Genomic DNA, 27,858 nt, shown 5'->3' on the forward strand with positions numbered 1-27,858 from the left:
CAAGACCTGCACATGGTCCTGAAATACTCAGCAAAGGCTCCAAGAAGAGTGGAGGGCAAGAGCCCTGGAGGGTGGCTGGGATTTCCCCAGGGGCAATTCTCGGGGGACAAAATAACTCGAGCTAAGACCCGGTAGCCGGACAGAGCAAGGCTGTATTTGGGAAGCTGATCGAGTTTGTCTGGACCTCAGAGGTTAAGACACAAGCCTAGACCATTCCCTTCACTTAGACTAGCATTTCTCCAAGTGTGGTTCAGAACCCTGGGGCCCCAAGACCCTTTTGGGAGTCTACAAAGTCAATATGATTTTTATAACAATATGGAGACATCATTTGCCTTTTTCACTGTCTTGATATTCACATAGATATTGCACAAATAATGGTGGGAAAAACTGCTGGTAGCTTCGCACAAATCGAGCAGTAGAACCAACAGGTACTAGGAGTATTTGTGATTAAAAAGAAAACCCAAAATAAAAAAAAAAACGAGTGTCACTGAAGAGATCTAATATCATTTCACTGTGACCCCTGAAGCCACATACCCTAGTTTTCATGGCTTGTTAGCTGCTGAACCTCTGCAAGCCTAAGGTAGTGCCTTGCACAAGTAGACATCTAGTTAACATATGAAGCAATACGTGCTTCATTTATTGCTTGATGAAATAATAAAATTAACTGCATCAAATCTTGACCCAGGAGTTACATGCCTTTTCAATGCTCTGGGTAGGAAGTATGCATAAAGTGCTTCTCTTTATAAAGAAGGAATGGTTTCTCAAGAACTACTTTGTGATGGCTTGAGTTATGAGCTAAACTAGCCACCTTTTCCATGGAACATTTTTACTTGATAGAGCAACTAACAGTCTATGTTTATTCGGATCTGGGCATTTGGCAGATACTTGCTCAGAAACGAACAAAGCTGCCAGGCTTGGCTGAGTGCTGGGGCAGATGAACTATGTATATACTGTCATTTCCTGGAAAACTGACAGGAGTTGTTGTCAATGATAAAACTTGAGCTTTCAAGTAAAAATTAGACTTTAAAAAAATTTATATTCACCACCCTGAGCTTCACAACTTCCCAATATGTAAAAGACTTACCTGATAACATTGGTGGTGACATTGCTGTGACTTTTTGATAATGTATGAGATGTGTCAATATTTTTAATAGCCACATAACTTGGTGAACCAGTATGTCCCCAGTGACAAGTGTATGACTTTACTGACTTTGCATTCAGACCAATGCATGCAAACAGACCAGTGGATTTTGATGAAAAGAGTACAAAAAGTTCATTGATGTGATTTAAGATTCCACAACGTAACTAAGCTTTGAGAAGTCATCTCTTGTCATGTTCTGGTATAATATCAAAGAAGAAGATCTATAATTACCCCAAAACATTATTAAAATATCCCTCTGCCTTTTTCCAACTACACTATTTGTGTGAGGTCATATGTTCTTCATATACTTCAATGAAATAACACCACCAACAGACTGATAACAGAATTATATATGACATTTCAGTTGTCTCACATTAAGTCAGACATTATAGAAATTTGTAAAAATGGAAAACATTTGCAAAAATGTAAAAATGTCTAATTTTTTGCTTTTGGAAAATAGTTATTTTTCATAAAAATATGTTAATATGTAATGGTTTTATCATTATTTTAAATAAAATAAATATTTTAATTTGGAAAATAGTTATTTTTCATAAAAATATGTTAATATGTAATGGTTTTATCATTATTTTAAATAAAATAAATATCTTAACAATTTTATATTAATTTTTTATACTGTAAATATCCATAGATACAACCTACATAAGCAAAAGCTTTTTGGGGGTTCTCTTTTAGAAGTATGAAAGGGTTAAGACCAAAAAGCGTGAGAACAAATGTAGACTTGGTGGACTAGAGTTGGCAAACTTTGTCTGAAAAGAGTCAGAGGGTGAACATTTTAGGCTTTGTGGTCCATAATGGTCTCCGCGGTAACTATTCAACTCTGCCACTGTAGTGCAAAGGCAGCCACAGGCAATACAGAAACAATAGGCATGGCAGTATTTCAATAAAACTGTATTTATAAAAATGGCCCCCAAGTTGGAATTGGCATTCAGGCTGGTCACAGTTTGCCATCCCCTAACTTGGACATTTTCCCCTGAGTTGGTGATGCTGGAAGTCGGATCACGTCACTCCACTGTCAAAATTTCCAGGGACCCCCTCTCACCCCAAGTCTTTGAAATGGCCTGTCTCAGGGCCTTTGTAGTTACTAGTCCCTCTGCTAGGAATGTTCTTTCCTCAGCTTAATCCCTCATCGCCCTCAAGTCTGCTCCAATGTCATCTTTTCAGGGAAACCTTCCCGGACACCCTCTTTAAAACTGTCTCTCTCCCCCTCTTTATTTCTGTCTATAGCACTTACCAATTCCAAATATGCTACATGGCTTCCTTATTACCTTTACCTACTTCCTGTCTTTACCCATCAGAATGTGGGCTCCCCGAGTGCAGGTTTGGTCTGTTTGGTTCATCACATTATTCCCAGCACCTAGAATAGCGCCCGGTATGTAGTTGGTGTTGAGTAAGTAGGCAGGGTATCTCTAACATGCACAGGAGTCTTCTGGTAAGGCCAGCAAGCATCGACTGCTTAACGCGAAGGCGTACACTGCTAGTTGCCTGGTAGCTTTAAGCTCTGAGCACCTACTAAGCATTTTATATGATCTTGAGTTATTTTACAAAAATTAAGAAAATCTCACCTTTAAGTCATATTTCCTATATACAGATAAACGGTGGCTGAACACATTTCTTGTAACAATCACATATATTTCAACTCCGTCGACATTAAGCCGGTACATGCCCAAGAATTGGGGAAGAAGGGTGACCCCATGACATTCCACTATATACTGCATAGGAGAAAAAGAAAAAAAATCCAATCAAAAGATGGTTTAGATGTAAAATATATATGCTTACAGCATTTATATAAAGTGAAAACTCCAACCATTAAGGTCCTATTTATAGAAAATGACCACATTTGTACTGCTTACCAATCAGATCTGTGTTTACCATCTATATACAGATTAAAAAATTCAATTATATCTCCAAAGAGAGATTTTTTCCAACATTCCAAACTCATTTGTAAGGTCAAAAATTGGACAGAAGAGTGAAGGCAAGAGGACATGTGATTGTCTTTTTGGAATTCCTCTTAGTGAAATTATATCCTACTTAGGGTATCTATTTTCTACCCAAAAGCCCTGATGACAATTCTACGAGGTTGAGGCAGAGTGACTTGGCTGCTAAGATCAACTTTTCTTTAACAGTGTTGGAGTGGAGATGACAGAGGAAACTGTGGAGAGCCCAGTGTTGGAACCTGGAAGGGTTGGGCTCTAGTCCTAGTTTTCTGTTTCTCACTGAGACTCTAAACTCTAAGAGCTAAACTGCCCACAAGAGCAGGGATGAAGGGAGGGGGCTCTTGCAGTCCCAGAGCCCTCGCTCCTGCTCTACAGGCAGATGGGGATGGTGGGGGCCCCATGTTGGTTTCCATCAAGGCTATCGGACAAGTCCCAGAGCTGACATCATTTCCAATGAGAGTTGCAAAAACACAACACGACTTCAGCAGTCTTCAATGACCATACTCCAGAAAACCACAAGATGGAGCTACCTCTCCTTAGAGCAGATTTTTATAAAACAGGGGTCCCTCTGCATTTCCCAAAGAAGGTTTTTCCTTTCTTTGAAAGGAAGGGGAAAGATGATTTTAAAAAAGCTCTTCTGTGTCTACAGGTGTGTGAAATCCCCAGGATAACGAATAGCGTAAGTAGTATGATCCCAATACTGTAAACATCGCAGGCACTATGCATATTACACAGAGATACCTGGAAGAATGCTCACCAAATGGCAATGATGGAATAGGAGGTAACTTTGATCCTTTTTTAAAGTTACACTACTTGAATTTTTCTTTCTTTTCTTTTTCTTTTTTTTTTTTTACAATGAGCACTTTATAAGAATAAGAAGATAATTAGAATATCCCTTCAAGCTTTTTAGTTGTAAACACTATTAAAAATCAACTCTGGTAATATTAACCACCTTAAGAATTAACAAGTCTTCAGTTTTTATCATTAAAGATGAACAACATCAATATCTAAGTTGGATTTTTGCCACCCAGAATTTTGGCAAATTTTAAAGATGCTTCTGCCTTTTTTTTTTTCCCCTTACCGACAATAACTGTGCTCTATATTTTCACTTGATGTATTTTCTGAGTACAGTTTCATCTTAACTGGTTGTTTGAAATCAGATGAGTGGAACATTTTCTATTTCTCTCCTTTCAAAATACACTAAATTGAGTTTTGCGCATGCAAAACAGGTGGTCAACAGCCCTTCGTTGAAAAGAAAATTTCACACATCTGATCTAAAGAAATAAAAAGGGCTGCTGTTTCTCGCCTCTGAACACAAAGTGAGTGGATGGGCTTTAAAACAGAGACTGGGGGAATCTGTATTGTGTAAGCGCAGTAGAAAAAACATAAATTTATGAGCCAGAAAGATGTGCGTTAACCTGGCACCTCCATTTACTAGCTGTGGGATCTTGGGAGAGGTCCTAAATCAATCTACATTTAGTTTCGTTTTCCCAGAAAATGAGCACCACAATTCCTACCTTCGAGGTTGTTTTGAGGATTACAGATAATAGTATGTCAAAATACTTCACACAATGCTGTGTAATACTGCAGATGATGATAATTATTTTCATTCAAAACTCCGTTAAGAAATTTTAACGTTATTCCTGTTTTGTGCTCTAGACAAACGGACACGCACCAGGGCCTACTCCACGGTAGTGATTTCTGAGGTCCACAAGCCACGATTCCGCCCCGGGGCACACATCAGTTTCAGTTTTGCTGCTCGGCCCCTCTGTGTGCTGTTCTGTGGAGATTATTCTCATCTTGGACTATCTTTTAAAAATGCTGCCAGTAGAAAATGTCTCTTCGATTAAAATTTCTGTGCAGAACCACAGAGAGCCACGGGTCTTAGTGCATCCTAACCATCACATGCCGGGCAAGGTGAGTGGGGCTGCAGAGCCACTTGGTTCTCGTCTGTGTGCGACTTACCCTACTTCACAGGGCAAGAGAGGGCGCGTGTGTCGGAAGGAAACGGCCTTGGTTTCCTGCCATCCCCACCTGCCCCGTGCTCTGGCATGACGGGAGGAGGGGGCGCCTTCCCAGACCCATCTCTCCAGCCACGCTGGGACCCAACCTGGTGGGCTCTCAGACATCAGCCCCTCCCGGTCCGGGATCCTCAATCTTTCCCTCTCCCTCCACTGGCAGCTTCGCAACAGTGTCTAAATGTGCTAAAGTCTCTCTCACAGAACAAACAGAAACCAAAAAACCAAAACACTCCCTCAACTGCAAAGACGCACTGTCTGGCACTGACTGGATCCTGGCTGGAAACGGACATTTCCCGGGAAACTGGGGACGCCTGACTGTGCCCCTCACCTAGGTGTCTGGTGACATCGAGGAACTCGCTGTCAACTCTGTCAGGGCGAGACGTCGTCACGTTTCAGAGACGCATATTAAAGTAACTAGAGAGGAAACGCTGGGTCTGTGATTTACCTCGACATACTTCAGGGAAAAAATGATGCAGACGTGGTAAAATGTTAATAATGGCTACATCTAACTGATGGGTATAGGCTCTCGATGTTCTGCGTGTCTGAAAATGTTTATACTAAAAAGTAAAAATCAGCACAGTCGCTTCTTGGGGCCAACATCTTTCTGTGTCTAAGGTCTCCTGACTGACTTCTGGAAAGAGCTGGGGATGCTCATCTTCTGTTCTTCCTCATCTCCACCCACGCTGTAGCTCGAGCCTCCTGCCCCTTCAGAGCGACTGTTCTCACCGAGATCACCAGTGACCCTGAGGGGTTAAATCTGACAGAAACTTCTCCGTCTTTCTCTCACCCGAACCCTCTGACCGACGCTCTTTCCTTGGCTTCTGAGATGCCATGTTCTGTTGTCCTCCTTCCATCTGACCCTCCTTGCCCTACTGTTTGGCCGATTCTCCCTCTTCAATCTATGTGCCGTTAAATATGGGATTTTATTCTCCTCTGTATATAGGCTATATTTGGTTTCTGTTTCTATCTATATCCTCAGTAACTCCCAAACTTAGAATTTCCAGTCAACAACCTTTCTTTTGAGTTTCACACCCACAGAGGATTCAAGTGTAACTAGTTTAATGCAGCTTCTCTGCCCAGCGTAAGCTTCATGGAGGTGACACTGTTACATATTTTGTTCAGCACAAAATCCCCAGCACTCAGCAGGACCTAGCATGGAAGAAGCACTTAATACATAACTGTGGGATCAATAAATGAATGCAGGAATTAAAAAAAAAAAAACCTAAGATATTTCTTGCAGAGACTTATTCTCTCTGCTACCTTTCTGATGAATCACATGACTCCAACCTCCAGGTGTTGTAAATATGAGCATTCTGGACTTTGAAGCCAGAAAATATCCCATGTGATTTATGATGAAAGGGAAGCCCAAGATTCTTCTCATGATGGCCATGATAAATGAAAGACATTACACAAGAAAAGAGTAGGAAGTAGGAAAAAAGCTGGCATATGCTGGCCACAAAAGGAGAGAAAGGGGGTACTACAAAAATAATTGTTTAAAGATGTTAAATCTCATAAAAATGGCTGTCACATGGTTAACTTGGAGAATTTGGAAATGGCCAAGGTTTATGTGTTTCTAGAGCTGTTATTGCATGTGTACACTACAGACCACGTGAGGAATGTGACTTTGGGGAAAAGAGGTACAGAAGATACAAATTTGTTACTAAATAAGAGTAAAAAAATTACGTTTGATGATTTATGCTGAATTCACACTTTAAATTCTCCCAAATTCCCAAAGTTTGTGCATACTGTCAAAGCTCGTAAATGGTGACCTCTCTAAACCCCAGAACTGTGTGCATAGCAAGTAGAAGTTGGCTGCCCCCCCCCCCCCCCCCCCCGTGCTCTCCCCTGTAGGGGAGGGATCTTTGGGCATAACTCTGCTTAGCTGGGAGTCTCCCAAGCAAACAAGGGGGTAACTTCCCGATTTTAAGATGCCCTATTCTGAAGAATTGAAGATGAGGGAAATAGAGCCTGCAGGTGACTCAAGCAAGAGCAAGACGAAACCAAGACCCTGGGGAGAGGGGTGCAGAAGGCAGGAAGGAAGGGACAGGGAGGGAGCCTTCCATGAACACCTGGTGTGCACCTAACATGCTCTCTGAGACACAGGTTGTATCTTAAAGGCATGATGGGAACTCTCAATTTCAAGGATTCTCCTTAAAATAAAGACTTTCAAAAATGAATAAGGCTGGCCGGGCGCGGTGGCTCACGCCTGTAATCCTAGCACTCTGGGAGGCCGAGGCGGGAGGATCGCTAGAGGTCAGGAGTTCGAGACCAGCCTGAGCAAGAGCGAGACCCTGTCTCTACTAAAAATAGAAAGAAATGATCTGGCCAACTAAAAATATATATAGAAAAAATTAGCCGGGCATGGTGGCGCATGCCTGTAGTCCCAGCTACTTGGGAGGCTGAGGCAGGAGGATCGCTTGAGCCCAGGAGTTTGAGGTTGCTGTGAGCTAGGCTGACGCCACGGCACTCACTCTAGCCTGGGCAACAGAGTGAGACTCTGTCAAAAAAAAAGAATAATGCTGCATATGTCCCTTTGAGTATGTATAATATTTGTTTAAAAGCGAGGTAATATTCTTATAAACAGACAAGAAACGCTAAACAATTATGTCTTACATTGTTGCTTTTAGGATCACAACTCTGAGTACTTCAAAAACGTTAAACATCATAGACAAATTCACAAAATAACTTGTAAATAAATCTTCAGAAATAACAAGAACAACACGTACTGGGGACACCCCCATGTCAGGCTTTTCTTTAATCATCTATTTGGCACGAGCATCCTTTTTTTTGTAACGGTTAAAAACATCCTCATTACCTCTTCACTTCTTGTAACTGTGTTGATTCCATCATAAACAAGACAATCTAAGGAATCTCTGCTTCCTCCCTTCTCCATGTTTAATTTCCAGATTATGAGAATGGAAAAATAATAATTTAATCCTTAGGGCCACTCTTTAAGAAAGGTACAAATATTTCTTTCACTTTCAACCACTGTCTTGCTGCGGGCACAAGGGAATCCTTCCCCACTGGCAAAAAGGACCTCATTAGTACAGGTGTTGCCTGCCTGCTATAGAAACGTCTCTGTTTACAGACTTGCCGGGTGCAGCACTCGCATGGATGACTCTACCGACTCCCGTTTGAGGCCACTCTGGGTCCCAAGGGACCTAAGGCTACAAATGGACCAAACGCTCCGCAACGCTGGCCGTCTCGCGTGTGGCTCAGAAAAGACGAGCACACATCAGAGAGAAGCGCTTACTCTTCTGTGCCAGCACCGGTAGCGTCCACACAATACTGGAGAGGGCGCCTTTCAGTGGCTCCTCAAATGGGGCATTTTCCTCGAGGCATCCGCCCGGTGCACAATGCTGCCTGTCATTTCCACCTGTCTGGGTTCCCCGGGTCAACTGCAGCCAAGCTTCCCTATCACATCAAACAGCAGCTGTGTCTGGCACCCAGGGCCGCTTTCAGGTGCCTGTAAGGCAGCGATGACACTGAGCTTTCACCTGAATAGGTGCTGAATGTTTCTCCTGAATTCTTAAAAAGTGAACTTGATGATCACCAATTCTTACTACACATACTACCTTTAGCTAAATCAATCACAATTATTCTTGGGGTCAGCTTCCCTATTCTTAGTGTACAACTCACTGCATTACCTACGTCTGCATTTTAAAATGTTTTTACCCGGCTACGTGGGACACAGAGGTGGGAGGATCATTTGAGCCCAAGAGTTTGAGACCAGCCTGGGCCACAGCGCAAGACCCTATCTCTAAAAAAAAAATAGTAAAAAAATATTAAGTGCTGTTCACTTTTGCATTTTTATGGCTGGGAACTTCTTGTCACCTCTCTCCATTGTTTAATTATGTAGCTTCTGTTTTTAATAACAGCACTCTCAGAAGCTTTTCTATTTGCTGATAACTTTTTTTTTTTTTGGTCTGTTGTAATCTGCATTTCTAACACTAACAGCTTTTATTTTTTTCTGTCCACTTTAAACAAATCTACTTATAAATGATGTCATGACATCATTAATAAAGGCAAAATTTCTCTCTTCCTAAGTCTCCCTTGGAACTTTCCCCCATGTTAACGGTGGGCTTGTTAGAACTGTGAGGCAATAACACCTGGATGAAGTGGAATCAGGCTCTCAAAACATGTAAAATGTAACAGCCGCAAGATCTTGGTTTCCTGCGCTCTTAGGCACTCACCAAGAAGCACGAGGATTATGAAGCCCAGATGTGTTGCTCTTCTCATGCAAAATGAAATGCCATTAAAAGATTCACAGCTGACTGGAAGCTGCAGCAGAGAGAGTTCTGAGTGATGGACTGCCGCAGATAAATATTTATATCTCCACGCAATGGTGTGAACCTGGGCACCGGCTTTTGGAAATTGCTGTTATTATCATGTTTCACTTTTTTTTTTTTTTTTGAGGCTTGAAGTGACAATTTAATATAGCATCAAATTAGTCCTTCAATGTAAAGTCTTGTCTCATTTAATGTTTTTGAAAGGTTAAATTATCTGTAATCCTTATTGTGCCCCTGGCTATGTTTATAGAGCACGCCAACAACATCCTTAACATGAAAGCAAAGGAAAGGGAAAGGAAGAGGCTCTGTTTTAGAATGACCAAATAAATAAATAATCCCGCTTCCCTTGAATCGATGTCTCGGTACGTTTTGGGCTAACTGTCTGTTTAAAGTGTCAGTTAATATAATTTATTTTGGTTTCAAATAGTTTTGAAGTACTAAAAAAAAAAAAAACCACACCTAAGGATGACTGCATTTAAGCTGATATAAAAATAAAACTTCTTAAGCTTAATAAAATCAGGCTTAAAAGGAACAAACAATCCTCTGTAGTGTTTGCAACAATTCTCAGTACTGAGATGATGCAGACATACCGAAATGCAAACACCGAAGCTCCTAAATCTGTTTGTTACACGCTGTAACAAAGACCCGTAAAAAGTCATCACTGGAAATGAAATAACTTTGTAAAACATGCGATAAGGCACTTTATCGTAAGTACAGATGGTGTCTGCCACAATGAAAAAGCAGGAGGGCTGCTCCGAGCATCAGCCCTTGGGGGGATCTCCGAGAGGCCCGTGGCTTCCTCAAGATCCACGGCCTGGATGGGAAGCTTAGTTGGTATCAAAGGCCAGAGGGTTCCAGAACCTTCCCTTTACCCCTCGCACACTCAAGAGCTGGGCCCTGAGTGGCCCATGTCTGGGCAGGTGTGCCCTGGGACAGTCCAAGCCCCAGTGTCGGGGCACAGCGCTGGAGTTGCTAGAGCTGGACAGCAACATGTGGGTACAGGGACATTGAGGACATCAGTGTGGTGGGGGAAGTGGGCCTGGGGGGCTCCCATTCTCAGTCAAGTCCCTTGGAGGGAGCTCACGGGGTCCTGGGCTGGGAGCCCTCATCCTCCTCCTTTTGCACTCTCTGGAAAAAAGCTTCCCTAAATCAGGCTCAGAGGCCTTCTTCCTAAATCTTCTGGAGATTAAGATTAAGCAATCTCAGCAAGCCTATCAACACCTGGGAAGGGAAGTGTGATCCCTGCAGGGAAGGCCTGGATGCCCAGCTCTGGCCACTGGCAGCTCCTCCTGCATGTGCCTTCCCAGGGCAGCCTGTCGTTTGGCCCAGCCTAGGAGCCTTGGGGAGGCACACTCCACCGGGCCCGCCACGTGGGCTGAGGCTTGGGCGGCCAGTTTGACCCTACTTCTCTCCTCTTCCCTGCACAGGCTCCGATCCCTAAACTACACCTTAACTCCAAACTCTGGGGTGGTGTCTGGCTTGGGAGGTCACTCTGTGTGACAGTCAGCAGACGCGGATCTGACAAATTCAGGCCCCCAGAAACTGCCATGGTTAGGACTATCAGGAGGAAGTTTTGAGCAGTGATGCATAAGTTTAGAGAAGTAAAGGATGCAATTTCCGAGAGGAGCATATAACATGAAATTACCAGGAGTGAACTGGAAGATTTTGAAAAATCTAGAAAACTTCTAGAATGAAAAAGATAATTGTCGAAATTAAAAAAAAAAAAAAATCACTGGTGAGGGGAGACAACAGATTAGCGCAGTGGAAGAGAGACTTAGGACTGATGCCGGATTGGAGGAATCCCCCAGAATTGAGCAGAGATGTTTGCAGACGGAAAACAGGAAAGAAAAGTTAAAGATGGGGTTGGAGAGACAGAAGGGGAGAACAGAGGAGATGGGTGACATTTAGAGAGGAAAGGACTCTAGAAGTTCCAGAAACTGGAGAAAAACTGCAGCAGGAAAAGCTTGCTGGTGAGGGTGCTGGGCACTCCCTGCAAAACCTGGGGAACAAGTGGGTGAGGACGCTGGACACAGAGGGCTACAAATGCCCCGATCAGCAAGCCACAAGGCACTCCTTGGGCCACTAGAACCCCTAGGATGGCAAACACCTTCCCCCGTTTCTGAGAAGCAAGGCGGCGGTGCCAGCGTGGGGTCTGCTGGGAGCTTGCCTTGACTCTCAGAGTTGGGTGCTGCGTGCAGGACCCAGGATTCCAAAGTACCTTCTAAATTTCAATTGACCGCTCCTGCAGATGACGAACAAAAAAGCCCAAGACCAGACTCAGAACTGAGTGCTCAGAATGTCCTCCTGTTCTGGGACACAGGCACTGCCGTGTCACTCACAGGCGGATTCATTAGCACCAGAGCCACTGAGTCAGAATCGTGTTTCCACAGGATTCTCAGATCTGTCTGCAGAGAAGTCTGAGAAGCACCAACGTGACATGTAACCTTTTCTCTCTCAGCACCATGACCCCTAGTGGTTTTTTTTTTTTTGTTTGTTTGGTTTTTTTTTTTTTTTGCTTTATAATGCCTATTTTCTCGCTTTTACCCTACTTACGCCTAATCCTTAGAATAGTAACACCCTCGCCAGTGTCCCACAGGGGAGGATAAACAGATGTTCCCTGAGGAGGTTCCAAAAAAGTCATGTATTGACCCTAAAATCCTTTACTGATATCTGAGGTGCTGACCTAGCTTATTTAACAGGGAGGTTACTTTTATCAATTTTGTCAGTTTATTGATTCACTTTAAAATTTAAAAATTAAGACTGTATTTCCAAAGGTTAAAATAAGATAGTCTTAGTGATAGTTGCTAAGGTATTTCTCGTTCATCTACTTTGCAATGTGCCTGAAGTTACCTTGTACATCCTCTAAAACTTCTAAAATTTTACTGACAGTGCCTCTTAATTTTAACTAAGCTGAATCTATATGATCCCAAAACTCCCAATGAATTCAAATCAGTGGGGAAAAAAAAAATCAGTCAATTTAACAGAAATAATTGAAGTAGGTTCTTGACCATTTACTCCTTTTCGAATGTTCTTCTACCTTGTTTAGCTAATCAGATGATAATCATCATTTCTAAGACCTGAGATTGTTATCACCTAACAGAAATGTAAAGAAAAGGATATTCACATCAATACACGAAGTTATTTTTCCAACTATAAGCAAATCAAATGAAGGAAATGAGATTTATAAAAGTTTGCTATGCTTAATAGGAACTTCCCATTGGTCTGAGAGACGATGCTGTCCTTTCTTAGCACCGAGTGGCAATTAGGGTAGAATCTGGGCTGCAACTAAAGAATAGGACAAGACATTAAACCTTGGAGGGAAAAAATCTAACTCCTTATGGTTCAAATCTCCATAATTCTGCATCAGTGCCACGCTCTACCAGAAACCAAGCCCCCTAGTGGACTAGAAGAGTTAACAACTGAATACCACGTAAGAATGATCTCAACGCTGGGATGTAGGCAACTGAATTACAAGAATGGTATTTAATGATCTTACTCAATCACTGATACAGCACTTCTTATATACCAAACAGCCACCTGAGCATGTTATAAATATGAATTCACCTAATTGGCACAACACCTGAGTAAAGAGGATACTATTACCCAAACATGACAGGCTAATATGCAGGTGCTGAGAGGTTAGGTAACTTGTCCCAGGTCACGCCACTGGTCAGAGGCACAGCTGGGACTTAAAGGCAGCTGGCTGGTTCCGAGGTGCTGCTCTGAACCACCTGTCATGCTGCGCTGCTCGTAGGATCGGTTTGTCAGAACATTAATCTCAGGAAGAATTTATTCAAATAGCTAGCAAAGATCCACTTCCCCAGAGGTTGGCCTTGGGCTACTTCGAACCCTCCAGAATACAGCTGCAACTGTGGATGTGTTTCATTGAAACAAAAAACAACAAAGAAACAAAAGAAGAGGGTAGTTGAGTAACCAAAGCTGTCAGAAAGTCTATCCAATTTACCCCAAAGGAGAGCCCCTGCTTCAATTTTATCTTTTCAATTTAATTTTATTTTGTTTTTATCTCTAATATACAAATGAAGAAACTGAGGCTTCAAAGGTCATATGTCACATGGTCAGTAAATGACAGGGCTGGCATTGGAACCCAGGATTGTCTGATGCTGGACTTTATGCTCTTACTACTCCACGGTGAGGGAGGCCTCTTACAGCTAGGGCCCCGGGCAGCGTGCGCCCCACCAGGCAAACTTGTGCTGGAATTTACTCCACGAGAGACAACCCGCTGCTGGTCCATTCAACCCCCGGGCATTTATGAAGGGACAGTGTTCGGGGATGAAAAGGGATCAGGACAGGAAGAGACCCGTCAGAACAGCACAGGATTTGAAGGTATAAATGAACAAGTATTCAGAGGTCAACACCTAACTTCTGTCACAGAAAAAAAATCTTCTGAGAAGTTGCCAAATCTTAAACTGAATGATTTTAAGATCAGGGTGGTGGTCTATGAAAGTATTATCCACAAGAGTATGTAGATTAAAAGAGTTCTGTAACTAAGGATCTTTCCAGCATAAGCATTCCTACATGTTAACTGCCAGTAATCGGGCCCCAGTAATTCTAGAAAACCGGGCTAAAGGAGATTTTTAGGTCAAATATGTTCTCATCGTTTAAACCTTTGGTCTCGGTGCTAAATAGTCCTATGAATGTTAACCTTCTCAGAGTTCCCAATGAAGAGCAAGAAAAGATTACCTGGTGGTATTTCTTCAGGATGTTGTGCATTTCGGCCACATCTTCGCTGGTAATGGTCTTGATGATGTATCTTTTGTCGTAGGAGGTGTGAAAACGCGCTCCGCTGCGTGCCTGGGAGTCGTTGGGAAGCGGTGCGCTCCTGGTCAAGGAGTTCTTCCCGGTTGGGGTAGGACGGGAGGAGGGAAGAGAACCCATTAAAGGTGTGCTTTTCTGATTCCCAGATAATTTGCTGCCATAGCGAGTTTTCAAAAACCATTTGTGTTTGGAATAAACTGATAAGTAGGGTGACAACATTTTATGTTGATGCTAACTTACATGGCACGCCTTTCAAATGAAGAACAGCCTGAGTATGGACTAGGATTCTGAGGTCCTCCGAGCAGGCTAACGCCTGGAATTATAACCAAAGTTGCTTTATTTACCTTGTTCTTCTTTTCAGAGTTAGGCAAGAGCTCAAATTTTTCTTCTGAGTAAAATTAGGTTCCAGGCATGAAAGAAAATTTTTAGAGTCACTGAGTATCTCCTTACATGGCAGGTATTGTGCCAAGCATTTTGCACATGGTCACCACCATCACCACCTTATAGATGAGGAGCTAGGGATAAAAAAGGTTTAACAACTGGGCAAGGGTCACACGGCTAGTGAGGGAAGAGCTAGAATTCCAATGCTGATGTGACTGGCTCAGGACCCAAGTTCTCAACTCGTAAACTACTCAACTCATGAACTATGCTGCCCATGGTGTGCCCGGGCAGGAGGAGCCAGGAGCCTGGGTGAGCATACCTTGCAACAGTTCTTCCTTAGCAGCTTTGGACTTGGTCCACCCTCCACCTGTCTTTAGCCATTTTTGAGAACTACTGTTCTCTTGCAGGGGTGGCAAGGAGGGCTCTTCTGGAATCATTTCATTGCAGGATCTGGTTCATGCCAGTGACACTCTAGCTAGACAAGTCAAGCTGCTTCTCTCACGTGACTCTTATGTTCAGATCGACTCTTTCTTAGAGCCTTTAGGACGCCTCTCCCTCTGGCCCCAACCTCTGACACTGGCCATCCAGACTAGCGGGGTTTTCCTGGCATCCAGGGAAGTGTGGCCTTCACCCCTGCTGACTGTGCTCTCGAGTGCCGACTTGTATCCCCTGCTCGGCCCCACTGGACTGCGTGTGAGATCAAAGGCAAACACGCTTTCTCTCTTCAACTTCCTCTCTCAAAGTGGGCATTCAGAGGCCCCAGTGGACCAAACACTGTCTAGTTAGGGGAACAGAGACAGACGTCTTCAGAGAGGCAGGTGATAGTCCTGCCCCTGGATTTTCAATGAAACAGTTCCTTTCTGTCTAGTACGTTCACACCTCCTTATCCTTTTCTTCCTTTCTAGATGAAATCCAACGGGACTGTGAATCCATCAGGTCAATGAGGTAGAAGCAGATGGCAGGGGCGCAGTGGCTCATGCATGCCTGGCGCTTGCAGAGGGAAGGGGCCCAGGAACAAATCCTCACTTCCCAGGGTGGTTACATCCTGGGATAGCACATCCCGGTCCGAATGCAAGCAGGCACACCTGCCACACGCAGAGCCAACACTGCCCATTAACTGAATTTGCTTTCCTTTGCTTGTTAGAAAACTTGAGAGAAGAAAAAAAAAGAAGATCAATGTAACCCCCAATAAATATCAGGTTTTGGCAGTGTTCAATTATTCTTAAGACAAGTGAAATTCATTAGATAGATTAAGATGAAAATGATTTTTAGGATGTCAATGGCTATCTTAACAAGAGTTTAATTCTCAATTACACTTTTCTCTCAAAAAAAAAAAAAACAACTCCTCATTTACACTACTTCTCACTTAGAATAAAAAGGAAGAAAATCTATGTGAATGTCCCCTTTTGGGGTTTTAAACAAACTAGCAAAAAGAAAAAGCAATTATTGCTCTTCATTAATAGTCTTACTTTTTTCCTCGCACCCATTAATTTACAAAAGGGTATTTATTGAAAATAAAACTAGAACTCTAGGAATTGTAAGACTGCAAATGATCTCCAGGCATAAAGTCAAAGCAGGAACAATCAAGTTTATGAAAGCCAGGTGGGAGAGACCAGCTGGAACAGAGCATAAACTTTGTCGAACTGATAATACATGATAAAATAACGTTTTGCAGAGTAGGGAAGAGTAAAGGGTAACTGTATCCAGCAACGGATGGAATTACAGCAGCACCCGTTTCGTAGATCGTTTTTTATGCATACTAGATTAGGAAAGTGTAACGTTCTCGCATGGGCCTATGCCGTGGAGTGAAACTGAAAGCTGCCCAGTCAGTGCTTCTCAAACTTAATGAGGCACCTGGAGATCACGTGGAAATGCAGGTTCTGATCCAGCAGGTCAGGGGTGGGGCATTTTCAGAAGCACATGATGCTGATAGAGCTGGTCTGCAGACCACATGGGAGAACCCAGGGTCCACTGAATTGTGGTTGTACTGTGTTTCGTCTGGTGTGTAATGTGTGGAGTCCGCTGTATTCAGTGTTATAATTACAGACTTACCTGCAGTAATGCCTTTCCCTTTATAGTCTCTCCAACTCTAGTTTGATTAAAATGGGAAGCTTTATAGTGCAGAATAATGATTCATGACATTTACTGTACTCATTAATTAAAGAAATGTTTAATAATGCCATGTACATGGCAATGCATAGGTTTATAAAGGGCCAGATATGCAAAATCAAATAACGTAAGAACCCCTTAGCTTCTCCCAAAGCCTTTGCTTTTCCCTTCAGTTTCAAAGACATTGTTTTAATCATTTTTATGGACTTTGCATTAGGATTTTGGCTGTGTCTTAATCCTGGGATATAAAACCTGACACAAATTCTAATCTTGATTCTGTCTCAACTCACTTTTTTTCCCCAAGAGACAGGGGTCTTGCTCTGTTGCCGAGGTTGGAGTGCAGCATTGCAATCACAGCTCACTGCAGCCTCAAACTCCTGAGCTCAAGTGATCCTCCTGCCTCAGCCACCCAAGTAGCTGGGACTATAGACGTGTGTCACCACATCTGGCTAAGTTTTAAAAAAAAAAAATTTTGTAGAGATGGGATCTTGCAATGTTGCCCAGGCTGTTCTCAAACTCTTAGCCTCAAGTGATCCTCCCCACCTCAGCCTCCCACAGTACTGGGATTATAGGCAGGAGCCACCTCACCCAGTCTCAACTCACTGTTTTAACAGTCCCATTCGTAATCCCAATCCATAATACCTACTTTCAGTATGTGAAATAATTTTTTTTTAAGGCTTGTGGTTTTCAAATATTCAGAAGTTAGGAACACTTTATCACAACCTAGAATATACCTTTCATATCACTATGAACAAAAAATGTATTAAAAGTTTTATCTGATAGACAAGCAGAAAATCAAAAGAGTCAATGCAATTTTACACAAAATGCCTGATCCTTTGGAATGATTCCAAGGCCTAGAAAAATCCAACGCAACCTTCCTGTGAGCGAGGAAAGGGCAGGTGCATTTTCCCACTTGAACGTAAGGAAACTAGCGTACAATGGAGCCAAGCGGTATGTCTGCAATTACTGCCTAAAGCTTTCTCCCAGGTAACCAAAAAGGGCAATTTACAAAGACAAGACTAAACGTTTGCCATTAGGTAATATCAAGATCATAGACTTTTTGTAGCTTTGAAATAAGGTAAAATCGCTTGTGTGTGTTCAAAGGCGGCGCAGTGCAATAGCAAGGGTGCTCGTCTTGGATCTAGAACATGCTCTGCCGTGCATCAGTCCTTGCAGATGTCATGTAGTCTTTTTGGCCCTCAGTTTCTGGGTCTGTAAAGTGATGGAGAATAAGCCCAGGGGACAGGGCGGGCTCTGTAAGAGCTCTACTGAGATCTTTCATAACTCCAAAAACATAGTTACTCAAAGACAAGGCTCCCATTGCTCTAGGAATGGTTGGAGAGCACAGATCTTAGAAGGCGATGCAGTACATGACCAGAAGAGCCGGTCAGAAGACAGTACAACTGTCATCTCAGCAGGGGCATAATGATGGTTTAGGACATCTGGGCCAAGATGAAAGAGGAGATGACAATAGTTCTTAGAGCCACATGAAACTAACACTTTATAGATTCCAGATGTCTTCAGGACGACGTCGGCCAGAAAGAGCACATGAGCTCAGGGAAGGAGGTCTTACATATTCAAAGCTGTCATTGTGCCACCTAAAACCAGCCTGCTGTCTAGCGACATTAACTAGGAAACTGCTTGGCGAGCTTCATTCTGTCAAAAAGGAAAAACAAGTCACAGCATTACACAGGATGCTTGGACAAGGTGGGGTGGCCAAGAACAAAAAGGCTTGAGGGAAACAGAGCTTGGGAGTGACCTTCAGGTGCCCCCAGGGAGTCCCCTCCAGGCGTAAATAAATCTCATAACCAAAGAACATTAGAGTTGGAAGCAATCTTGGAGATCATTCCAAACCGCTCAATTTCCAGATAAGAAAACAGAGACCCAGAGAGCAGAAATGACTTGCCCATCTCAGTTCTTTAACATCTGATGGGCCAGTGCTCGTGGAGGGCCCTGCAGGGAACTTGCCCAGACCCCAGACCCTCCACCTCCCCTCGACCGTGCTGTTTCCCTGCCTGGGCTCTAGAGTGAGGGGTAGGGGGTGCATCATGGTGGGATAGTCCATACCGATTTGTTCATAGTGACGATCACCTTCTAGTACTAATTCAGAGTGTGAGCCAGCTGGCACAAAACCAAACCTGTCTTTGGGTTTTCAGTTTGGCCAAGTAAAGGGTGTAGAAAGAGTCATCAATAACAGCCACACGCCAGTGCAGTCCGGAGCCCTTTATGCTTTTATTAACATGTGTACAAAGCTTTCTGGACTCATTCTAGGGCTGCTCATTACCGGACTTTAACTGCGGGAGGGAGGAGTAGGAGCTGTCTCCTCCCCAGGCAAGAGCTGAGACAGAAGCCTTTGTAGAACAAGCCTTCAGGACACGAAGAGTATGCATTGTTGAACCCTGGGCTCAGAGTCGGACAGGCAGGGCTGAAAGGTGCCTGCCACTTGAGTCCTGCACACTGTGGGGACAGCGTCAGCCGTAAGAATGCCTCACGTTTCTGACCATGTGGCATACTGCTTCATGTCTGTTTAAATGAGTTCACATGGTCAGAATTGTTGGAGGGTTTTCTTCTTCCGTCTCTGGCTCCCTACTCTCTCTTTGCTTAAAACTGCACAGGTTTTCTTAGCGAAGAATACCCAAAGCTGAAAGGGGTAATTTTTTTACACTGGAGTGCTGAGTTCTGGGTTACCGTCCACAATACTAAGCCTGGGGGTGGGGGGAGGGCAGTAGAGGGGGGAGAAAGAACAGAGAAAAAGAAGATGAAATTTACAATTTAAAACCAGATGTGCATGGAAAAAAGAAGGTCCAGCAGAAGGCACCATTTAAAAAAAAAAAATTCTTTCTCAACTTAATCACCTAATTTAAAAGGGCAACTCAGAGGTGCTGATTTGATGCAACTTAAGGCCTGAAGGCACCCTTTATAGGGTTGGCTGGGTCATCTCTCTTCCAAAGTAAAACATTCACTATATGGGACGTCGACCCTCGTCAATCTGTCTTTATGAGAAAGCTGCCGGATAAAACTCTGCAGCCACATGGACCCGGAGTTTGGAGAGACCTGCTCTCATTGGAAAACAAACCCCTCATAACGGACAAACTTAGGGAGTTATATGTTCCGTGATAAGGTGATGTTATTTAAGTTCAAAATCAGGGATTCTGCACCTGTTAGTTCAAAAGTGACAGCAAGTTATTTCTGATAGCTCTCCATAATAATTTACATTTTAAAAGGACAATTGAAAACATTTTACAAAGAAGTTTCCAGTTGAAAATCCCCAGCCCACAAAGTGTTCTTTCTATCCTGGGCCCCTGCGTCCTCTCAAAGCTGGGAAGGAGTTGGTGATGGAACAGGATACACCTGGAGAAGGAGGCAGGGAGCCTCAGGGTGACCCCTTCCGACAGCAACCGGCTGGAAGTCAGGGGCTTTGGGTCGCCCCACCCCTTCCCCCTCCCCACACCCCGTACTCTGTTATCTGATTATCTGCAAAGAAAGACAGCTGGACTTAATGGTCTCTAAGCTTCCTGCTTGCTCTTCTAATTATTATTCAGTATTAGTTACAGCTGGCAATTTGTAGCGACATAGGAAATGGACACTGATTGACAGTTAATGGGGGAAAAAAATCTAATGATAAATGTAAACAAACTGTAAAAAACATGCTCTATTCATTGACAATTCCTTTTCTTCTATACATTTGACAATTTCATATTACAAACTATGTAATTCCTTAAATTCACTTACTCTGAATGGAAATTCTATTAGCAAAACCTGTCCCAAGTAAAAGGCAGCCAAGATTAATGTCGGGAAAAAAGTCTGTTATTAAATGTAAACTAATTTCAAGCTCTAAACATTCTTATTCTGTAATAGCTTTATTGAGATATAATTCACATACCATACAATTCACCTATTGGAAGTATATAGCTCAGTGGTTTTTAGTATATTCACAAAATCAAGCAACCATTACCGTAACCATTTTTAGAACATTTTCATCATTCCAAAAAGAAACCCTGAACCCATCTGAATCACTCCCATTCGTTCTCCTAAACCCCTAGCCTAACAAGCCACTAATCTTTTTCTATAGCTGTGCCTGTTCTGGACGTTTCCTATTAATGTAATCATACAATACACAGGTGTGTGTGCTCGGCCCAAACATTCTTCCGGCAAGTCCCTTAAACACACTCATGCACCATGAGGTGACGCACTACCCCCGCCGCAGACTCGGGGCTGTGTCTGGGCGAGTGAGGCACCCTCACGGGTGTGCTCTGCTCAGCCCAGTGCCTGCAGGGGACGGCAGTGGACACGTCACGCTCAATTAATGACATTTCTAAAGATGCTCCTAGGCTAGTTGGGGAACTAGGGATAAATGAACCGTTGGACAAAAATTCAAGTTCCAGGGCAAAGCTGTGAGACGCATTTTGATAATTTAGGCCTTTTTTTTTTTTTTTGGCCTATCTTGCAATTTAGTAAGTAAATTTACTTTTCCATAGCCAAAAACCTTTCTGATCTTACACTATGCTAACACAAACCTCAACAGCTGCGTTGTAGGCTCTGGTACCATGTGAGCTCTCAACAGGAAATGAAGATAATAAGATGGAGCTCGCTCTTCAATGGCCTTCCTACATTATCATGAGAAATTTATTGTCCTTTCCCTTAAGGAAAGGATTAATGGCGCTGTCCTTCACGCTGCCCCTCCACCCCCAATTCTCTCAAAGTCGGCGCCAAGGATGTTTATTTCTGCAGTTGGAGGTCCAGGATTAGTGGAGCCTCCAGAAGGGTGGAGAAAACATAAAGGTCAATTTAATTAGCTCATTCTTACCACCAATCTTTTATGCCTCTCATAAAAATCTCCTGATCTGGTAACTGTTCCTCTCCCTTGTTTTTTTTGTTTTTGTTTGTTTTTTAAATAACCAAGCATTTTGCACATTTAATTTGCTTGAACTAATCATGTAGTCTTCTATATATTTTTGGTTTTTTCCATTTTGATAATATGCACATTCTGCTAAAAGTCACATCTAAAATGTTTTTTGTCAAAGGGGAGGCCACTTAAACTCAATTCTGCCAAGCTCAAATGTGTAAAAGCCACCATCACACAAGAGCGTATGTCAATATGATGTAGAAGAACCTAAGTGACAGTCACCTACTCAGGATGACTTAGGAGATTCAGAGATTTGACACTGGAGAGGGCCTCAGAGAGCATCGTGTCCTCATTTTACAGATGAGGAAACTGAGACACCCTCCCGCCGCCCTGCCGGTTAAGTGAATGCCTTATGGTCGCAGCACAAGTCACCGAAGATCCCAGACTCAAATCAGACCTCCCAACTTCCAGGGAATGTTCTCTTCCCCAATTCAGACTACCTGTTTCACTGAAACCTGGAAACCAATCACTGCCCTGCTGACAACTCGAGATTAGGATTACACACCTCAAATCACACGGCCCAGGAGAGAGGAGCAACTTGCCCAGAGAAGGCTGCTTTCTGGGTTTGCGTTTGACATATCTGAGCCAGCACAGATGGTCCTCTGACCTCACCAGAGAGTTAAAGACCAACGTGCGAATTTGAACATCACCATCAAGGATTTATTAAATGCCCACGGTGTTCAAAGCCCTGCGTTAAGCTCTTGGGGAATTCAAAGACAGTCTGAGCTGTGATCCCAGGCCTGCAATGGCTTTCACTGCAGAGAGGAAGGAGCAAGACACAGTGCAATTTAACACTCATCAATAATAAAACAACTCAGAAAAAGAAGACTATGGAAATGAAAGGCGATGACCAACAGAGAAAGCCGCAGCGCCGCAGAACTCCACAGAGTACCAGGAGCTCGCCTTCTAAAATCTCAGGCTGGTACTTGACTGTGAAGATTAAAATAGCAGAGACCTGTCCCCAAGGCTCATGATAAACAAACACAGTGTTTAACCAGGTCAGAGGCACCCAGGGGCCAGGATGACTCTCTCCCTCGAAAGCCACCAGGCACAACCCAAAGCAGGTTCACGGTGGGAGATACAGGCAGACGGGAAGTCGAGCTTCTAAGGTGGGGGCAGGTTGTGGGAGGGACGGTAATTTGCTCAGCTCATGAGAAGGAGCAGAGAAAGCACCAGAAGAAACTGCTGATGCTGAGGGGTTGTGTGGGAGCTTCCCCATCACTACCAAGAGGCTGTCCAATCGGAGAGGGGCCTTTGGGTCTCAGCCCAGGTGCACCTTTGCACAGGGCGCAGTTTCCTTCCAGGGTAGCTAACCTGCGAGGACAAACTGTGCAAGCGAGGGCTGAGTAGACCCAACGGACAACAACTGGTGACAGAGGAATAAAAGAGCTTAGACATCCAAGGAGGAAGCACGTTGGTGACGGTGCAACCGAGGAGGGATCCCAAAAGCATGTCTGTGCCGATCCCTCCCAGAGCTGGGCCTCTGCTCCTGGCCCGGCCCTAAACGCCACCCTGGGATGCCTGACAGCTGACCATCAGCCTCAGGCGGGTGTCTCACACCACCTCCAGCCCACAGATCAAAAACTCAACTTCATCCTCCTTTCTAGCCCACCCTCAGCCCCCAAATTCCCTCCCTCAGTGACCGCTACCACCTCTGCTCTCTCAGTCTCTCCGGCTCCTGTGTTGCGTTCCCGTGGGCCATCTGTCACCAAACCTCTCAGTAACTCTTGAGACAAGTGCCCTGGCTCATTGGGATATTTCATAGCCTCCTAATTTCCTATCTCCCTGGGATGCATTCTATACAGAACCATTCAATTATCTTTAGAGAATACAGACCTCGTGACATCACTACTCTCTCTGGCAACAGAATTGGGTTGAAGTCTTCAGCCCTGTTTCCAAGTTCTCCCAGGTGTCTTGTTATTTTCCCATCTTTATCTCCGACGATTCCACCACTGTCCAATCGCCTCATGCTGCGTGAGCTCTCCTGCCTCCTGCTTAGGCCTGAAGGATTCACTTCTGACTCACTTCTCTCCGAAAGCCTCCTCCACCCTCCCTCCCTTTCTCCCACAAGTATTCCCTTCAGTGCTTGCCAGAGCCAGGCGTGGTGGTGAACAGGCAGCCTGGAAACGGGGCAGACACAGTCCCTGCCCTCAGGCAATGTAGTCTATGTGGGAAATCAACATTTGAAAGACAGTTTCATCTGATAGACTTGATATCCTGGAGCTACTGGCAAGAGTTTTTCCCCCAAGTTTAATAAATACCGAAAGTCTAACACTTCAGAATTTTATTTTTAAGCTTGAAACAACAATACCAAAAGTTTAAGATGTTAGCTTTTAAAATTATCTTGAAATTAGAATTCTCTGTTACCAATACAAAGAAGAAAGGGCATCCAACGTGAATAATGAAGGATTCTAATTCAGGAGACGCAGTAGGAGAAAAGTAAACCTGGTATTATCCTCCACGATGAACAAGAGGCCTTGTTCCAATTATGTGGTCTATTTAGGTTTAATAGCATCAGCCTCCTCCTGTATAACTTTTTGGCTTCTGGTAGGCAATCCTCTCTGGCAGCTCAGAAATGTGACCTGAAGCCTCTATTTGACTTTCCAAGACTATCTTAAGAGGTTCTTATACCCTGAGAGACTGGAAAGGGTGTTGCAGATTTTCATGAAGAACGTTAAAAATCAAGATGTTGGCCAGCCTGAGCAAGAGTGAGACCCCGTCTCTACTAAAAATAGAAAAAATTAGCTGGGCGTGGTGGTGAGCACCTGTAGTCCCGGCTACTCAGGAGGCTGAGGCAGGAGGATCGCTTGAGCCCAGGAGTTTGAGGTTGCTGTGAGCTATGATGACACCATGGCACTCCAGCCCAGGCAACAGAGTGAGACTCTGTCTCCAAAAAAAAAAAAAAAAAAAAAAAAAAGTTGGGTTTTTGTAAATCTCATTAGCATCTAATACAGAAATCCAGCATGTAATAGCTTTTTAAGAAAGTGATTATTTCACATTTTCTTCTCTTCTGCATTCCCCAGAATATCTAGCATAGAGCCGGACACACAGCAGATACAAATAAACACACCTTGATTTGATGATCGAGTATGAAATCCCAGCCCTAAGGGGGACTAGGGCTTGAGGGGACGGGGGTAATGGCAGATACAGGACGGCTGCTAGGTCACAGGGGAGTCCTCCCAGGCAGCGTGCATCTTGCAACAGAGCTTAAAAGTATGGCGATGGGGCATCCCGTTAGCCAAACGATGATCAGAAGAACATGATTCAACTCTGAGCATATTACGAACCAATCACGTAATTTAAAAAAGCACTAATGTATTGGAGAAAGTTCTGGATCTGGAAGCACTGAGTACCCGCCCCCCGACACATGCACAGGTTTACGTATGTATGTTAGGCAGTACTGTTATTAATGATGAATATTCTAGAACTGCTGTTTGAATTTGTCTTTAACAGCAAGAAAAAGAAGTTTAATTTTAAAAGACATTCAAGAAATCAAGACCAGAGGAGAGATACTAATGTTGACTGGGACAGTAGGAATGCTTTCAGTTCTTTTTGGGACATTTCAGTTCACGAATAGAGGTCAATTAGGCAGGCTAATTACTAGGTTCTACTTTTGTCAGAGTGACCTCCCAAGGATCAATACTGCCTTTTTTCAGGGGGAGCGATAAGGCGTTCACACAAACAAGACAAATCCAGATCATTTACCCATTTGACTGCATGGAAAGGTCTGAACATGAAATGAACCAGACAATGGAGCTCCTTCCTGCCACACTGATGTAAAGCAGCTTGTCTGAAATGCAAGCACTTTGGAGGAATAAATACAGAAAGGCAATGCCTGGTCCCCTTCAGCAATCCAGAGCCTCCAAAAGATGAGAGCCTAGGTCTCCAACCCTACTTTGCAAATCAGATTGGGAAGGAGTATTCAAACCAGCTCACACTGATGAACTCAGAAAAAGATTAAATCTCTTAAACACACAGTGTGCCGTAGCTGGTACCCGGGAGTGGCAGAGGCGGCCTGTGGGGGACTCTGCTCAGCAAATGTACCTGAGCAAGCTCTAGGAGAGGAAAGCGAGTTTGCTTTCAGTTATTAGGTGCCACACGTGTCAACTGGTATCTGCTACTTGGACGGGCCATGATGAATGGGCTGCCTGGGAAGGGAAGTGGCAACATGCCAGCTGAGGTGGCAGAGCCCGGGCTCCTGGCCCGCGCTCACATTCTGCCTGCGCCCCTGCAGTGCACAAGGGGCCAAATGGTGACCCCGGAGCCAGAGTTGTCACACTTGCCCTCTTTTTCCCCCCAAACCAAGTAGCCAACAAACTGGGATACAGCCCTACATTTATGATCTTGTCCTCAGTTGAAACTCATGGACCCCGTCCTGCTGAAAAAATTTTAAGCAGTGCAGACACTGGGAAAGGAATATAAGCTTGAGAGGCAAGAGAAGTATACCCCTGGGTTTACTAAAGTTACTCTGAACGCCCACCTTTTTTTTTTTTTTAATAGAAATACAGTTGCCAAAGAGAAAGCAGCAATTTAAATGCCAAAAGCACCAGGCAGAGCTGAAAGGAGGAGTGTTCCAATGATTAATTACACTCACACCGATTCTCCTCAATACTGAGCTCTCCTGTGAAGAGTTTAACAGACTTGTCAATTAGTTACTTGTGAATCATCCTCCACTTGCCTCATTTCCCTTCGAAGTTTACACTCAGTAATTTACACTTACTTAAATATCTACTCACATGGTTTTGTTTTTAGGCGGGGAAGAAGGAAGAAAAGCCAGTGTCTGTCTCAGTATCGCAGCAACTTAAATTGGTCATCAAAGGAAATTTTTTAAAAACTACTTTTATCTGCTGCAGTGCAGAACTCAGAATGTAATTGGTCTGTACTGGATCTCGGTTGACAGAATGGATCTCATTTGACAGAATTCATTATGAGAAGAAATATAAAGACTTCATTTCAGTAATGAATTGAAGAATCTAACAAGACACTGTAGCATGGGCCCTCAAAAGTCAGTTTCTGTGAAATGCTAGTGAAGCTATTTTAAAAAAAAGACAAAACACAACACCAAAAAAACAAAGGATGGGGACAGAGAGACGGATACAGTACTTTTTAGTACCAGACTTAAGCAGAGGAGATTTTCTTGAGATAGCAAAGTTATCTGCTATTAATTCCTTTTAAAGTAGCTCATTCATTTTCATATGGGCTCTTTATATGTAACAGTGGTTCTTAAAAAATGATATAGAATTATTATTCCTGTTTATTTCATACACACCCTTTTTACTATTCCAATAATTATTCCTTAAAAGAGAATTTTTTTCAGCAGTAAATTTCAAGTCCATCACTGTGATCTAAGTTCTCTCTCAAAAATTAAGCCCCACCAGGACTGCTGGTTCCAGTGCAGTTTTAAGAGCAAACTGAAGGCCGGGCGCGGTGGCTCATGCCTGTAATCCTAGCACTCTGGGAGGCCGAGGCGGGTGGATCGCTTAAGGTCAGGAGTTCGAGACCAGCCTGAGCAAGAGCGAGACCCCATCTCTACTAAAAATAGAAAGAAATTATCTGGCCAACTAAAATATATATAGAAAAAAATTAGCCGGGCATGGTGGCACATGCTTGTAGTCCCAGCTACTCGGGAGGCTGAGGCAGTAGGATCGCTTAAGCCCAGGAGTTTGAGGATGCTGTGAGCTAGGCTGATGCCACGGCACTCACTCTAGCCAGGGCAACAAAGCGACACTCTGTCTCAAAAAAAAAAAAAAAAAAAGAGCAAACTGAGCACCTACAACCCACCAGTCCCATCAGCCCTCAGCCTCTGCCAGGTGCACGGAGCCTCAGCTGAGGATCTGGGCCTCCGTGCAAATCACAACTGCAGTGCACCCTAACCCTAACCCTAACCCGGCAGCCCAGCCAGCATTGCTTTTTCCAAAGACAGGGTCCCTCGTGCCTGAGTGAGCACGTGAGACATTCCTAAAAACTTCCAGCAGTGGGGTGGGGTGGGGAGTAGAAGCACAGATCTTTAGGCAAGTGTACTAACTGAGCTCGGTTTGCCTTAGGGACCCTATTATTTGGGGGGGAAATACAGGGTAAGTTGTGCCAATACTCGTAAGGTCACCAGGGTGGCAAGATAGCACTTAATGCAGGAGAAATTAGGATTTTAAGTTTAGGGCAAATTAGAGAAAGTGTTTACTAGATTTAAAAGGGTTTAGTATAAGTCAGTGCAGGCTGAGCATTCCTTACCTGAAATGCTTAGAACCAGAATTGTTTCAGATTTCAGATTTTTTTTGATTTT

General features: G+C 43.7%; 1 protein-coding gene across 2 annotated transcripts in view; it reads right to left on the reverse strand.

Moving 5' to 3' along the window:
- PIP4K2A (phosphatidylinositol-5-phosphate 4-kinase type 2 alpha) overlaps positions 1 to 27,858 on the reverse strand; it is a 159,562-nt gene that overhangs the window by 31,899 nt on the left and 99,805 nt on the right. Inside the window, exons 4-5 of one of the 2 annotated variants that reach the window (XM_069458821.1) lie at positions 14,108 to 14,260; positions 2,725 to 2,871 (exon numbers count right to left, since the gene is read on the reverse strand). In XM_069458821.1, coding sequence (XP_069314922.1) covers positions 2,725 to 2,871; positions 14,108 to 14,260 — 300 coding nt within the window. The remainder of the gene's footprint in view (positions 1 to 2,724; positions 2,872 to 14,107; positions 14,261 to 27,858) is intronic. The other variant, XM_069458822.1, reaches the window with a different exon arrangement.

Source organism: Eulemur rufifrons, chromosome 25 (genome assembly GCF_041146395.1).
Source record: "Eulemur rufifrons isolate Redbay chromosome 25, OSU_ERuf_1, whole genome shotgun sequence".
In the NCBI taxonomy this organism is placed as follows: domain Eukaryota; kingdom Metazoa; phylum Chordata; class Mammalia; order Primates; family Lemuridae; genus Eulemur; species Eulemur rufifrons.